Source organism: Lonchura striata, chromosome 36 (genome assembly GCF_050655825.1).
Source record: "Lonchura striata isolate lonStrDom1 chromosome 36, ASM5065582v1, whole genome shotgun sequence".
Lineage (NCBI taxonomy): Eukaryota > Metazoa > Chordata > Aves > Passeriformes > Estrildidae > Lonchura > Lonchura striata.
Window position 1 is genome coordinate 12,013,753 of NC_140738.1, and position 16,519 is coordinate 12,030,271.

The window sequence follows — 16,519 nt, forward strand, 5'->3', positions numbered from 1 at the left end:
GATCAGGAAATGTGAGGTAGAGAGAGACATGGAAAGAAAGAGAAAAGGGGGGAGAGCAAGGGAGTGACAGGGACAGAGATCTTTCCTGAAGCGGAGCAAGTGTGTCATTGTCCCCTGTGTGCGTGGCCTTCCCAGGGTGGGGGTTTTACACCAGAGCCAGTTTGGGTTAGGGGTGTGGTGTTCACCCCCCACCCCGAGCAGGGATTGCCTCACTGTTTCAGGTTACAGTGTCAGATGTAACCAAAAGTGTTTTCAGTCCCCATCTCCATAAACTGTTATCAACAGGTGGGGCAGTGTTCTTTATCTCTTCCATGGCTCAGCCCTGATAACGCCCTCCAGGGTCCATCTTCTGTTAATGGGCCATTGAGTGTCACTGCAGCACTGATAAAATTACATCATCCCATTGTGGGATGCTCCGCCCAGGGGGAGGAACCAAGCATTCCTGCCTGGATATAATCTCACCATTTGCAACACCACAACCACCTTGCCTACTGGATTCCCAGAGGACAAGAGCTCCATAACCACCACTGGACCTTCAGAGGAAGACCAGACCCTTCTACAGGATCACTGCTTTGACAGAATCACGTTCATCACTCGAGCTGGACTGCAGCCACCATTTCATCAGACTGCTACCACCACCCTGAGCAACGGGGTGTCAGGTTATATCCCGATTCTGTGAGTTTAAACCAGTGTTTCTGTATCATTGCTTTGATCTTAATTATCTTATTCAATTGTCATTCTGGCTTAGACTCTCCCTGTTTTGCCTTCAAACCAGTACAAAACTCACTGTGCTCATCCCTTGTTTTCCTCCCAAAACAGGACTTCCCATACCCAAATGTTTGCCAGATGGAGAAGGCTATGAGGAAGAGGAAGATGCCCTGGGACACCAAGGCAGGTGAGGAGGAAGTCAGTGCCCCTTTCCCCCCTCTCTCCTGCTCCATCTCCCAGCCCAGCCTGGCCCCCGGCTGCAGGACAGCCCCGCTGCCGGTGCCCTCCTGCCGGGGACACACTGGGGGGATCTCCTTGTCCTTCTCTGTGGCACGGAGGCAAATCCTATCCTCTCCTTGTCCTTCCTCCCCCAGAGCAGGAGCTGAGGATGGAGAGCTGGGAGGACAAATCCCCACGGCAAAACCTTGTGGAAGAGGCCATTTTGAGTGACTCCACAGAACAGGAATCCAACAGGGAGGAAAATCTCCAGAGATCCCAGAAGAGGAAGGTCTGCAAACCCAGCCCGGGGTGCTCTGAGAAGGAAAGACCCAGCCTGTGCCGGGAAGGTGGACAGAGCTTCAGTCAGAGCTTGGAGATGGTGGTGCCTGAGAAGCTTCATGATGGGGAGAAGCCCTACAAGTGCTCGGAGTGTGGTAAGAGCTTCAGGCAGAGCAAAACCCTGATCCGCCACCAGATGATCCACACTGGGGAATGGCCCTACAAGTGTGGGGAGTGTGGGAAGGGCTTCGGTTGGAGCTCAGAACTCATCAGGCACCTACGCATCCACACTGGGGAGAGGCCCTATGAGTGTCCCGAGTGTCAGAAGAGGTTTCACACCAGCTCTGATCTTTTCAAACACCAGCGCATTCACATGGATGAGAGGCCCTTCCGCTGCCCTGAATGCGGGAAGGGCTTCAAGCGTAACTCCACCCTGGTCACCCACCGGCGCATCCACACTGGGGAGAGGCCCTACGAGTGTCCCCAGTGTGGGAAGAGCTTCACCCGGAGCTTTCACTTGACCCGACATCAACAGAGGCACCAGTAAGGGAAGCCCTGAGAGTGTCCCACCTGCAGGATGAGCCTCGTGAGCTGCTCCAGCTCCATCTCCCACTGCAGGACCCACATTGGGCACAGGTCTGGTGACCCACATTCCCTGTGATCCATGTTGGGAACAGACCTGGCTGCTTCTCCTTTTGGTTTGGCCCTAATTTTCCTCTGATTCATCTTTATTCTTTAAACACAGCAAAAACAGGGTTAAATTAAAGAAATTGGTCAAAAATATCTGAAGTCCCACGATTTCACAGGAGTTTGAGGGGGAATTTAGGATTTGGGGACACATTCTGTGTGAAGTGCTCCTGTTGCTAAGAGGCAGGAATTTGATCTCACCCTTCTTGTGTTGCTAACAACTCCTTCCTAGACCCAAACCCAAACTCCACCCCTGGGATACCCTATACAAACCCCACGGCCCTGCCTTTGCCCTGTCTTTCGGGGGTAAGAAATGGATTCTGGAACAAAGACCTGTCTCATTTGATCCTGCCACCAGCAGCTGCACCCTCCCTGAACAGTCTGAACTCAACTTCTGGAGGATTTGTGGGTTCTGGGGTGATTTTGGGCAGTGTTCTCCATCTCTTTACATTTCAAAAGCCAAGAGAGATGGATCTGTCACCACAAAACCACTCAATCCCACTGAAAACAACTGAATTTTAAACTTTAAAGGCACAATCCCACCTCAAATTGCATGTTCTGACCTCAAAAAACCACAATCATATACAAAGCTCACTTGATTCCACAGCTGCCAGGGTGAGATGGAGTTGGGAGGAGATTGGGAGAAGTGGGATCTCAGTTTGGAGCGGTGTGATGGGGATTGTGTGGGGCTGGGTGGCTGGAATGTATTTGATAGCAAATAAAACTTTCAGAGTTACTGATTTCTATCCTGTTCATTTTCAGTCAATAGTGTTTGCAGAGTGGCTCCTTCTCAGCTGATTAAATTCCTATAAAAATCCCTTTTTAAAAATCATCTAAGCCAAACAATCTAAAAACTAATATCCAAATAAAACCACCCATCTGCAGCCTCTCCCCTGCCCGGCCAGTGGCTGGGTGGGGAGGGGCAGCCCCACGGCCTGACTGAGGTTGACCCAAGGGTGGAGGGGACTGAACCGGGCTGGCTCCCTGCAGATGGAAGGGTGGAGAAATCTGGGATGTCTCCATTCCCCCTCCAGAGTCTCTGTGGAGAGGGAGAGAAAGAGACAGCAAGAGCAGGGAGGGGAGCGGGAGGTGCCCAGCGTGGGAGCTGGAGGTCTGGGCAGAGAGCCCGGCCAGCTGGCCGGGGAATTTGGACTTTTAACCCCCTCTTGGATGATGAAAGCTTTGTGAAATATTATACCTCCTTGATTTGAAAGAGAAGATAAGAGACAGTCTGGGGCCTGAGATGTAAGAAGGAGAAATTCTAGGGGAGAGGAGATGATGGAGTGGTTTTTGGCTAGACTTTCTCTTGTTAGCCATAGACTGAAACAATTTTCTCCTCCAGGAGAGAGACTGTATTTTAGGAGGATGCATGGTGAGGCAAGAGACATGCTTCAGCAGCTGAGAAAAAACAGGAGTGGAGTGAATAGAGAAGAGCTGAGGAGAGCTGTGGTGATGCCCCCTGTCTTCAGAGAAAAGAAGAGAAGATCTCTGTTCTTGGACCTTCAGCCCCAGGGGGAAATGGGGTGGGACTGCGGTCCCAAAAATGAAAAACAGAACTGTTTTTTTTTTTTTCTCTCTTGGCAAAGCATCCTTGAAAAGAAAAATCCTAAGAGCAGTCTGTCCATGGAGCAGTCTGTCCATGCATGGTGGTGAGAGCACTGTGACATGGAGAGTGTCACACTGGCAGATTCTCTCCGGGTGGTGCCATGTGTGACATGAAAACACAAGAGGTGGCAGCTGTGTTTCTTGGGGGGTCTGTGGCACAGGAGAGACTCTGTTCCCTCGATGGACTGAGTATTGAGCCTCTGAAGGGTGGGAACCTGACTGGGGGTCCAAGTTGTGTTTCACTGTGGTTTGTTGGAACTGGGGGGAGCAAGAAGGAGTGTTTTGGAAGGTTTTAATTTTGGATTTTTTTTTTCTTGCTTTTTTCATTTTATAGTAGTAGTAGTTTAATAAAGTTTCTCCTTTGTTATTGGGCCTACTCTGCTCTGTTCCTGATTGCATTTCACAGAAATCATTTGTGGGGTTGCATTTTCATGGGGACGCTGGCATTGTGCCAGTGTCAAACCATGACACAGGGGCCACCTGACAGGTCCGGCTGATCTTGGAACATTGAGGGCTGCCTCTCATCAGCCCCTGGAGAACTGGGGCTCTGTGCTTTCCTTCCTATGGAATGAACCATCCATCTTTCCAGGTGTCCACAGCCAAAATTTATACTCCTCCTGAAAAATTCCCTATATGCAAGGGTTCTCTCAGACAAAAGGTGCCAGGATAGACAGCTCTGGCTGGCGTTGGCATCTGGTGGTCACCTCTTATCTAAAGAAAGCCTTTGAAAGCCTTTGAAAGCATTTGAGCAGGTTTGGCTGCTGGAACACCAATGAGTCTCTCATTCTCTGAAAAATTCAGATGCTCTTCTGATCCTATGTGTATTTTTTTCTCATTGTGCATTATGTGTGAAATATAATTTTCAGCTAAAAAATCTTATTCTTATCACTCTCACAGTGTTATCTGACACAAAACACCTCATCTACATATGGATCCAGATAACCTGTATAAGCAAACCCAAGGAAGAGTCCACCAGGAATTATATGTCTCTGCTCCCATCTGTCACATCTCCTCTGGAGCTGGACATGCAGCCCCAGCACTTGGGAGGGCTCAGGGGGTCACAAGCTCAGCTCCCACACAGAGAACTTGTGGACCTTGGATGATCTTCCTGCCCCTGCCCGCTCAGCCAGGCTGAGATGGACACTGATGGTTTCTGTGCCAGGCTCTCCCAGCCCAGCCCAGCTCCCTGCCAGCTCTGCCAGCTGCCCTGAGCTCTGGGCAGCACCAAGGGCCTCTCCCCAGCACAGCCCAGCCGGCTCTGGCCCCACAGCTCTGCTCAGCCCAGGCTGCTCTGGGCACTGCCCCACGGCCTCAGCCCCTGCCAAGGGCACAGCAGCAGCTGCAGCTCAGCCAGGACTCAGCCCCACCATGGGGGAAGGGGCTTGGCCAAGGCCAAAGGAGCCCTGGCTGCCCTGCTCCCCTCTGCCTGAGGTGCTGAGAGCTCTGCAGCCCCTCCTGCCATCCCATCTGCCCAGGCCAGCACAAGAGCCCCGGCCCTGGGGCCCTCCAGAGCTGCTCCTGCTCCAGGCCCAGGGCCCATCCCAGAGCTGGGGCAGCCACAAAGCTGTGCCCATTTCTGCTCATTGCTGCTCTGATGGGGATGCATCGTCAGCCCCTTGGAGGCTGCTGATGAATTTTACTATGCCAGAGGTCTCTTCCTTCTTGAGCTCTTCAATTCAAGGAGAAAAGCTCATAAAAATTTGTTCAAAACATACAAACACTAAAAGCCCCTGAGAATAATTTAAGCTTTCAATTCTTCTTTGGCTAGTTAAACCGATTTCAGAAATGTATTCAAATGAATATAGTATATTAAAAAAAAAGCACAGAGAATTGTTCTTTTCCTGTTTATGGATTGACATCAGCAATGTCCAATTGATATTGATGCCCAGCACCTCGTAATACAGTCTGAACAGACAAGAAAATCAACACCCTTCATGGCTGACAAGCAATCAGATTTTGTCCCCACTCCCTCCCCACCATTTCCCTCATCCAACCCCTGGCACTCAGAGCAACTGAGGAATGCAGTCACATCCAGGGGTGTCCCCAGGGCTCAGGACTGGGGCCAGGTCAGTGAAATCTCTTTATTGCTGATCTGGACGAGGCCATCGAGGGCTCCCTCAGGCAGTTCCATGTGAGCCCAGGCTGGGTGGGAGTGTGGCTGTGCTGGAGGGCAGGAAGCTCTGCAGAGGGATCTGGACAGGCTGGAGCCATGGGCCCAGGACAATGGGATGAGGTTCAACAAGGCCAAGGGCCAGGTCCTGCCCTGGGCTCACAACCACCCCAAATCCCTGGCCGTGTCTTGCCCCTGATCCCCACAGCCTGTCCTGCTTCCTTCATCCCTGAATTGCCAGGGACTTTCTGGGACAAGGGAGCTCTGCTCTGGGGATGGAGGGAGGGCCCAGTGCCACCACTGGAGTGGGAACCACAACTCATCAGGTTTGTGTCCTTTGGGGGTCAGGAACTGGTGAGACTCAGAGGCACAGAAAGTTTCTCTTCATGGCCAACAGACCATGGTTGAACTATGTGCAGCATCCCAGCAGTGTCTGATGAGTGAACCATCCACAAGTGATTTCCATGCTAGAATGAATTTCTGACAAACGTGGTTCTGTGATAGATATAAACACAGTTAGGTTCTTGTATCAGGATGCTCATCCTGAAGCGGGGTCAAAACAGCTCAAACAATTCCTTATTTGCAAAGCTGTCAGTGGTGGATGGAGAAGGGAGGTCAGGCTGCTTTTGGTGCTGAGGAAATGCTGAAATCAGCCTGACTCATTTCATCTCCTCCTGGCCTGGCTGATCTCCCCTCTTTGCCCTTCCACCCATTGGCTTCTGTCTCCCACCAGGCCACCGGTGAAGAGCCTGGCTCTGTGTTCTCCATCCCCTCCTCACTGGCACTGCCAGGCTGGGATGAGGAGCCCCTCAGCCTTCCCTGCTCTGGGCTGGACAAGCCCAGCTCCCTCAGCCTCTGCTCACAGCCCAAGTGCTCCAGCCCCACCTTGGAGGCCCTTCCCTCACCCTGCTCCAGCTGCCAGACATCTTTCCTGCCCTGGGGAACTCAACCCAGGCCACAGGGACCTGGGTAATCCACGTCCTTGATGTCCTGGTCACACAGCCCTGGCCCCTTGTCCTCATGTCAGGCTCTGGGGTGGATCCTGTGGAACATCCTTGGGTGGAGGCTGTGGCTCCAGGGGGACCGGGGGGATACTGGGGGACAGGGACCCCGCTGGGCATGAACAGCATTGGACTTGTTGGGAGAAACTGTGAGGGGGAGCTGGGGCAGAGTGACCAACCCAGTGACCTCACAGAGCCCTCCTGGGATGTCACACAGCCCCTCTGGGATGTCACACAGCCTCTCTGAGATGTCACAGACCATTCTGTAATGTCACGCAGCCAGTCTCTGATGTCACAGACATTTCTGTGATGTCACAGTCTGCTCTGCAATTTCAAAGCTCTGTCCTGTGATCTCTAAGCCTGCTCTGGGATGTCACAGAGCTGGCCTATGATGTCATAACTTCTTGATGACATCACATTAACCACTCTGTGATGTCATGGACAATTCTGTCATAGATCACTCATGTGATGTCATAGCCCACTCTTTGACCTCATGTTACCAGATGATAAATTATCTCCACTAGGTGAGCTGAAACCTGGAGCTTGTTCTCCAAAACCCCAGGCCTATGGAAACCACACAATGCCCATTGTGGGACAAGGGGAACTGGAAGTTCACCAGCCTCAGTGTCCTGCCAACTCAGCCAGGCCCACGGGAACATTGGGGTCCACGACCACCAGGGACCACCAGAGAGACCCCCAGGACAGAAGAACACATGGGTAAAGGGGAGGGGAAATATGTTAATGATTCTGGGGAAATGATTATCAGATGTGTGTTTAGTCCAGCACAATCAATGGATATGTGTGCAAAATACAGAATATGAACAGAAACTTTCCTGTACTCAGCATGCTCGGCTTTGGGAGGAGCTATCCCCCGTGCATCCCCCTGAATAAAGAATGATGATTCTTAATGCTGCACTGGTGATAAGGAGTTTTCTGTTTTACTGAATTTTCGGTAACACTGCGCTCACAAAGAAAGCTCTGTCTCCTGCTGTTCACAAAGAGAGAAGGGCTAGTGGCAGATCTGGGGGTCGGAGGCTGCATGGGGCACAGGGACCATTAAATAATCAAGTTTTCAATGATCTGTGACAGAAGGAGGGGCAGCAACAAAACTTCCACACTGGAAAGAGGAAGGGCAGACTTTGGCCTATTTAGGATGCAGGTTTGGGGAGTAAAAAATCAGGTACTGATTTTTTTTAAGGGAAAGAGCCATTAAAAACAAAGGGGTTCAGGAAAGATGGACACATTTTGAGAAAGCAATCTTAAGGAGGACGGAGCAGCCTGTCCCAGTGTGGCAAAAGATGAACTGGTGAGGAAAATCACTGTCCTGACTGCCCATGGAGCTTTTGTGGGAACACAGCGGAAAGCAAAGAGAGCATTAACTTTGGACAGAAGGGCAGGCAATTTAGCAAGTGTTTAAGGATGTTGTTACATCATGCAGAAAGAGAAAAGGAAAGAGGTGAAATTTCAATTAAAGATTAACCTGGCCAATTCTGCGAAAAATAATAACAAACGTGTCTATGATTAATAGCAAAACATGGTATAAGGAGAACCTCTACTCTTTATTGGATGCAGTGGAAAATAGAGTAACTAAAGATAAGGGAAAGGCTGAGGTACTTAACACCTTGTTTGATTCAATTTTCAATATATGGAGAGATTGTCCTCAGGACAAGAGTTCTCCTGAGCTGGTAGATGGGCACAGGGAGCAGAACAGGCCCCTTGAATCCAGGAGAAAGCAGCTGCTGACCTGCTGAGCCACTCAGATGCTCACAGATGTATGGAATCAGATGGGATCCATCCTAGGGGGATGAGGGAGCTGGTGGATGAGCTCCCCAAGCAGCTCCCCATCATTTACCATCAGTCCTGACTCACCAGGAAGGTCCCAGAGCACTGGAGGAGCCAGTGTGAGCCCATCCCAAGGAAGGGCTGGAAGGAGGATCTGGGGAGCTCCAGGCCTGTCAGCCTGACCTCGGTGCCCGGCAAGGTTATGGAACAGATCACCCTGAGAGCCACCACAGGGCAGCCACAGGATGGCCGAGGGCTCAGAGCCAGCCTGCGTGGATTTAAGAGGGGCAGGTCCTGCCTGAGCAACCTGATCTCCTTTTATAACCAGGTGACCCACCTGTGGGTGTGGGAAAGGCTGTGGATGTGTCCATCTGGACTTCAGCAGAGCTTTGGACACTGTCTCTGACAGCATTCCCTGGAAAAGCTGCAGCCCCAGCTTGGGCAGGTTCCCTCCTGGCTGGGAGATGGAAGAGCTGGCTGGAGCTGGGCCCAGAGAGGGGTGGGGATGGTGCTGCACCCAGCTGGTGTCCAGTCCCTGGTGCTGTCCCCAGGGATCTGTGTTGGGCCCAGTCCTGTTTAACATCTTCACCGATGATCTGGGTGAGGGGATCGAGCCCACCATCCCCAAATTTGCAGGTGACACCAAGCTGGGTGTGAGTGTGGATCTGCTGGAGGGCAGGACAAGAAGACACAGCCTTCAGCTGCAGCAGGGGAGGTTTAGGCTGGACAAGAGGAAGAAGTTCTTCACAGAAAGGGTGAGTGGGCATTGGAATGGGCAGGCCAGGGGGGAGGTAGCAGAGTCACTGTCCCTCTCCAGTGGCACTCAGTGGCATGGTCTGGGTGACAAGGCGGTATTAGGGCATTGGTTGGATTTGATGATCCCAAAGGTCTTTTCCAGCCTATTTGATTCTGTCATTCTGTGATGATTGGGACACTCTGGGGCCATTGTGACCCTGCAGGGCCTTGTGGAACTAAGAGGACCATGGTGACACTGTGCAGCCCCATAGAACAAGGGCTCCATTGTCGTGCTCTGGGGCCCAATGGAACCAGGGAGTCCCCGTGACACTGTGTCCTGGTGGAACCACAGAGGCCATGGTGACACTGCGGGGCCTCGTGTGACTGAGGGGTTTCACTGCTGTGACACTGCCAAACCAAGGAGAGCATTGGGAGAGTCCAGGGCCCAGTGGAACCAAGGGGCCCTTCTGACACTGCGGGGCCTCATGGAACCAAGGGGACACTGTGACACTGCAGGACCTTGTGTAACCAAGGGGCCACTGTGACACTCCGGGGCCTCAGGGAATCTGGAAGGCCGTTGTGACACTGTGTGGCCTCGTGGAAACAAGGAGTCCATTGTCACATTTTGGGGCCCCATGGAACCAAGGAGACCAGTGTGACAGTGCAGGACCTGGTGTATCCAAAGGGACATTGTGACACTGAGGGGCCCCTTGGAACCAAGGACATCTTTGCAAATGACACCAAGCTGGATGTGCATGTTCATCTGCTGGAGGGTAGGAGGGCTCTGCACAGGGCCCTGCACAGGCTGGATCCAGGGCCCAAATCCAACAAGGTGATGTTTAACAAGTCCAAGTGCCAGGTCCTGCACTTTGGCCACAACAACCCCTGCAGTGCTACAGGCTGGGGACAGAATGGCTGGATAACAGCCAGGCAGAAAGGGACCTGCAGTGACTGATGGACAGCAGGCTGGACATGATCCAGCAGTGTGCCCAGGTGGCCAAGAAGGCCAATGGCTCCTGGCCTGGATCAGGAATGATGTGGCCAGCAGGAGCAGGGCTGCTGTGCCAGCCCTGATCTGCCCCAGCTCTGCACACAGACATTGCTGCTGCAGCTCCAGAGAATGCAACAAAAGGGCATCTCTGCAGAAAATTCTGCTGGGAGATCCTTTAGTTCCTTTAAAGCCACTGAGGGTGCAGCCCCTCATTGACACAGTCTGGCACAGGGAAGGTGGAGAAAAGGAAAATGAGAAATGGCTCAAAAAATTACATTAATTGTGGAAAATATGAAAAAAGAAAACCAAAGGAAAAAAATCCCCACAACTAAACCAACAAGAAGTACCAAAGATGACTTTTATTACAAGTGATTTGCATAAATTGACCAGCAGTTTAATGTCCCTGAAAGCACCCAGTCATCAGTGTCCACACTGCAGCCTTGAGCTCCTGGTTCCTCAGGCTGTAGATGAGGGGGTTCAGGGCTGGAGGCACCACCGAGTACAGAACTGACAGGGCCAGATCCACGGATGAGGAGGACACGTAGGGAGGCTTGAGATAGTAAAATATACCAGTAGTGAAGAACAGAGAGACCACAGCCAGGTGAGGGAGGCAGGTGGAAAAGGCTTTGTGCTGTCCTTGCTCAGAGGGGATCCTCAGCACAGCCCTGAAGATCTGCACATAGGAGAAAACAATGAACACAAAAAAACCAAGTCCTAAACAGGCAATAACAGCAATGAGCCCAAGTTCCCTGATGTGAGATTTGGAGCAGGAGAGCTTGAGGATCTGTGGGATTTCACAGAAAAACTGGCCCAGGACATTACCATGGCACAGGGGCAGAGAAAATGTATTGGCTGTGTGCAGCAGAGCATTGAGAAAGGCACTGGCCCAGGCAGCTGCTGCCATGTGGGCACAAGCTCTGCTGCCCAGGAGGGTCCCGTAGTGCAGGGGTTTGCAGATGGACACGTAGCGGTCGTAGCACACGATGGTCAGGAGGAAATACTCTGCTGAGATGAAGAAGAGAAAGAAAAAGCGCTGAGCAGCACATCCAGTGTAGGAGATGTTTCTGGTGTCCCAGATGGAATTGTGCATGGCTTTGGGGACAGTGGTGCAGATGGAGCCCAGGTCGCTGAGGGCCAGATTGAGCAGGAAGAAGAACATGGGCGTGTGCAGGTGGTGGCCGCAGGCTACAGCGCTGATGATGAGGCCGTTGCCCAGGAGGGCAGCCAGGGAGATGCCCAGGAAGAGGCAGAAGTGCAGGAGCTGCAGCTGCCGCGTGTCTGCCAGTGCCAGCAGGAGGAAGTGGCTGATGGAGCTGCTGTTGGACATTTGCTGTGGCTGCACATGGGCACCTGTTCATGGAGAAAGGACAGGGACAAGTCAGGAGAGGCTGCTTGGAGCCAAACCTGGGCCATTCCCTGCAGCCTGTCCTGCTGGGACTCACCCACCCTTGTTCCTGCTCTGGGAAAACCTTCACCCAGGTCCCTGCCTGAGCTCCAGTTTTGCTGGCTGAGTGTGCCAGGAGCAGACAGGCCTGGGCGTGGGGGCTCTTGAGGAGCCATCCCTGCCCTGCTGCCCTGGGTTTGTGGCCATGTGGCAGAGGGACAAGGCTGGATATTCAGGATTTGTTAGGGGAATCATTCCTACTGCAGAAAACTTTGGTATCATCTGCACTCCCAGGTCTACGGAATGGCAGGAGTTGGTTTAAGGAAATGTTTTCCTACCCACACACCATTTATGGCTCTCTGAGGTCAGAAATCCCCAGCATTCCTACTGCACTCAGAGTTTGCCACTGAGAGATGTGAGAGGCAAAGGATTCCCTGTGGCTGAGGGAAGCTGAGGGGCTGGATGGGTTTGTTCCCCCAGCACTGCTCTGTTCAGCCCCCTCTGCTTCCCTGAGCATCTCCCTGGGCCTGGACATCCCCTCCTGAGAGGTGCCTTGTCCCTGCCAGTGCTCACTGAGCCCATCCCACCCTGTGTGCCCTCGGCCCGGCCCTACAGAAACCTGCCTGTGTGCAGGGCCCTGGCTGGGGCAGGCTCTGTGTGCAGCTGGGCAAGGGCAGCTCAGGAGAGCCCTGCTGGGCCCTGCAGAGGTGATGCTGCTGCTGCCCAGGGCTGAGGAGTGGCTGAAGGCCCTTTGGGAGGCTCCCAGCAGAGACACTGACCACCCAAAGTCACAGTTCTGGAGTCTCTGTAAATGTTCAAACATTCCTTTGATGATCCTGTCTGTCCCTTTCAACTCGCAATGTTCTGTGATTCTGGGATTACAATTCCTGTTCTGCTTCTCTCATTCCCCTTTTGTCTATAATCAAAAGAGAAAAAAAAAGAACCCTTGCAACAGTGTTAGAACAGAAAAGGAAAAAACACACCTTTATTGGAATCTCCCAGGTGTCCCAGGTGGCTTGAGGGACACCCAGCCCCTGATTTCAACAGTTCATTAAGGTTGATTAATTAGGATATTTAACAGGAACATCCAGTAGGAGATTCAGTTGCCCCAATTACACAACCCTGGCTCAACCTATTGGAGGAGGTCCACAGACTTCTTTGCCCAGGTTTTGTTATCACTGTTCACATTCAAAAACCAAAATGTTCTTCTTGTAGGTCCTCTTCCTGATAATAAGACTATATAGTATTAAAGGGATATATTTAGACAGTCATCTTATTGTTCTAAAATATAGGGGAAAGGTAAGGAAACATATTAGAGTTAATTAATGATAATAACTATATTAACAATTGCCGCGCTCCCGCCCCGGTTCCCTTTGTCTCAGCCCCGGCTAGCTCTCATCCTGGGGCGAGGGCGGGCGATGGAGGCACCCTCCGCCGCTCCCAGCTGGGGTTTGGAGAGTGCCTTTGTGGGTCCCGAGCAGCGCTAGCAAGCCTCGCGGTGGTAAATGAAGAGCGGATCCTGCTGGGGGCTAAGTCCGAGTTTATTGTAGCCCAACGGGGCCAAATGTCCTAGAACGATGCCAGCCAACAGGAACAAGCACAAGGTGCTTGCACTGGCTTATAAACTGTAAGGGAGGGGTATCCAACGACCAATGGGGATAGGGATAGGGGGTGGCTCCGGGATGGGGGGATATGGTGGGGTCCAATGGGGGAAGGATATGGGGGGAGCCCCAGGTCCTCGCCCAATCACCCGGTGCCCTGAGTAGAAGCTTCTGGATGGATGGGAAGGGGCACCGAGTGATAGACAAGGCACCCGGGGGGGGTAAAATGCCTCTTTCAGGGTGATGGATAGATACTGGGAAGGCGGGAAGGGCGGACAAGGCGGGAAAACTGGGGATAAACCAAGTTGCACACGGGGGTACAAAGGAATAAACCAATACATAATACAGGGATAATAAAACATATACATAACGCAACTCCACAAACAATATAATAGTAGTTTAAAATATTTAAGTGTTTAATAGAGTTAGGTAAGGATTATAATTTTATAACTATATCATAGTAATTTACAGAACTGCGAATATATGACAAATATTTGAAAAGCAAAAACCTTTTTGTCATCACCCCAAACTTCCCACCCTGCTCCAAGCAAGAAGTTGAAAACACTCTCAGGAAAGCTCCTGACCTTTATAGCAATCCCAGACTTACCTTCTTTGGGAAGTGCCCTCTGGAGCTGTGCCCAGGCTGGTCTGGAGCTGGGAGCAGCCCTGCCCCAGCCAGCCCCTCTCAGCAGCAGCACCTGCCCTGCTCAGGGTGGCTCCTTCCCCACACAGCTCCTGGCCAGCGCTGGGAGCAGCTCCAGGGCCGGCTGAGAGCTGTCCCTGGCAGGCAGCAGAGTCCCTGGCCCAGCACAGCGCCCTGGGCTGCAGGACCCTGCTCTCCAGGACAGCCCTGGGCACCCCTGGCTGCTCTGCACAGGAGATGAGCAGAGAATGCACTCACAGGGTCTGTGGGCATTGGCACGTTCCAGCTTTAGGAGATCTCTCCAGGAGCTGCAGCTGCATTGTCCTGCAGCCAGAGGTTCCTGTGCCAAGGGCTGGCAGTGATTCTGCCCCAGGCACTTCTCAGCCCCTTCCCAGCCCTGACTGATTGAAGCTCTCTGTGCCTCTGTGCTGTGCCCGGGCTGGCTGCAGGCAGTGCCCTAGCCCTGCTGGGCTGGGAGAAGAGCTGCTCAGCAAGAGAAATGTGCTTTTGAAGCTCTGCTTGGTTACCAGCATCACCCTCTGTGCCAGGAGCCCGGCCCAGCTCAGCAGCACAGACACAGCACAAGGACTTTAATGACCCTCTGGGGCTTTGTGCTCAGGCCCTGAACATCAGGCCCTGAGAGGGAGCTGCAGAAACCTCTCCAGAGCTCCAAGTCAGAATCCAACTCCAAAGTTTCTTGGACTTTTAATGGGTCCCACTGAGGGACACAACTGAGAAAGTGTCCCCAGGCCCCAGGCAGAGCAGAGAACTGGAGGCACTGATGCCAGGTGGGGACAAAGAGAAGCCAAGTCTTGGTGCCCTGGGGCACATCAGGGTCTGTGCCACCAAGGGCTGTGAGGAGACACCTTGTCCTGAGGCCCTGGGGCCTCCTGGCACAGCCCCAGACAGGCTGGGCACTGTCAGCCCCTGGTCCTGCCCTCAGCATCCCCCCCATGCCCACATCCCAGTGGCCTCAAGGATCTGCTGGAAGGATTCCCTGGGGAGCCTTGGTCAGGAATGGCCCTGGGGGCTCCTTCATGCTTACAGGGACTGCAGGTTTTTCAAAGGACTTTGGCTTTTGCTTTTGCCTTGGAGTCTCTGAGAGCTTTGTGCAATCATGGCCTCCAATTATCTGCTGTAATTAGTCCTTGGAGAGGCTTTGTCAGGAACAATGCTCATTAATGCTTCAAGGTACTTCAGTTCTTTTAAGGTACTTGGTGTTTCCCTTTTCATACAGACTCTGTGGGAGGTTTGTGCAATCCTGGCCCCAATTATCTGCTTTAAGGAGTCCCTTGAGAGCTTGGCACTGACACTCATAGGAGCTCTTTAATGCTTTGAGATACTTAACTTTTGTAAGCTACTTTGGAATTTTTATTTCCAGACTGAGAAGTTTTTGTGCCATCCTGGCCTCCAGTTCTCTCCTCCAAGGAGTCCATGAGGAGCCTGTGTTGGGGATGGACCTAAGTAAGTCCCATTAGTACCTCGTGACACTTTGGGTTTTTCCTCTTGATTTTAACTTCTGGAAGGTTTTTTGCAATCTCCTCTCAGGCCCTGAGGTTCCAAGGCTCAGCTCCAAGTACACCACGGGGCTCATTATTATCAAGCAAGTCCTGACAAACCATGCTTCTGCCTTGATTTGCCACTGTTGTAATGCAGTTCATCATGAACATTCCTTTACTAGTTTTGCTTCACCAAGTTGAGATTTCTTGGCTAATGCATCGACTAGTGTAGTGGGTTCAGTGTTGGCTAATTATCAGTGCACACACTAGAATATACTTCCTCAATTCCTGCTGTGAGGTAGGATTAGGAGAAAGGCAAAGGTCAAACTTTTAGAGTAAAAAGAAAAGTTTACTAACAGTAAATAAAAGAAGGAGCATTAAGGACCAGAACAAAACTTTCAGAACACTTCCTCTCTCCTGACAACCTGAAAATGTAAAGAGAAAAAACCAAATATTTTCAGTCAGTTTACCATCTCTAGAATTGTCTTTCTTCTGTTCACTTAGGGAGAGAAGTTCCTCTTGTTTATGTTACGGAGGCATCTCCACAAGAAAACAGTTATCGCATGGCTTTTAGCTTCCACAAATAGCAGCTGCTCAGAAAAATCTGCAATTGTGAAGTCCCTCCAATTTTCTCACAGGCTTTCTCACAGCTGTGTTTATGGGCCATGTCAGTTTATGGGGTATTAGTTTAAAGAAGAGCTGTTAAAAGCAAAACTTCTCTCCTTCTATTTCTAAAATCATCTTCATCTCTGGGAACAGAGGTCTTCCTCTCTCCCTGAGGGCACAGTGTCTCATCACTGTGCTCTCTTTCTTGGTTCAAACTTCTCATGGGATCACAGCTACTGCAACATTTGCTCACTTTAGCATGGAGGCCTTTGCTGAAACAAGTCATCTCCCCATACTTTTCAATGCCTTATAGCCAAAAAGAGAGTCTGATGTATCAATGACATCCTTCTCCACAGCTTTAGCAGAGGATTTCAACCCCAGGATCAAGGCATCTCCTCATCCCTCCCACCTGGGACTCAACTTCCTCTTCCCTGCCCTCGGTGTGTCCATGTTGCTCCTCTGTGTGCCTGCCCTGTGTCCTTTTCTCTCACTGGAGGGAGGATGGCAGCACTGGCAGAGTCAATATCTCCCGGGGCTGCAGATGGTTCCGTGAGCCCGGCTGAGCTTGGTGGCTAAGTCTTGTTTTGGCCATGGTCCCTGGACATGAAGACCAGTTCTTTTCCACATGAATGAAGAAACAGAGTGCCACTGTTTTAGGGGTGGATGAGA

At 51.7% G+C, this 16,519-nt stretch overlaps 2 protein-coding genes across 2 annotated transcripts; one reads left to right on the top strand and one right to left on the bottom strand.

Annotated features, from left to right (window-relative positions):
* The first annotated feature begins 532 nt into the window (after positions 1 to 532).
* LOC146764177 (uncharacterized) lies at positions 533 to 2,629 on the top strand. The gene has a single exon (XM_085565651.1). It carries the CDS (start codon positions 1,097 to 1,099, stop codon positions 1,751 to 1,753), a length of 657 nt encoding a protein of 218 aa, XP_085421777.1. The 5' UTR covers positions 533 to 1,096; the 3' UTR covers positions 1,754 to 2,629.
* Positions 2,630 to 10,260: 7,631 nt separating this feature from the next.
* On the bottom strand, positions 10,261 to 11,527 carry LOC144248800 (olfactory receptor 14A16-like). Its single transcript, XM_085565598.1, has one exon. The coding sequence runs from the start codon at positions 11,442 to 11,444 to the stop codon at positions 10,512 to 10,514; it is 933 nt and encodes a 310-aa protein (XP_085421724.1). The 5' UTR covers positions 11,445 to 11,527; the 3' UTR covers positions 10,261 to 10,511.
* Positions 11,528 to 16,519: the final 4,992 nt, after the last annotated feature.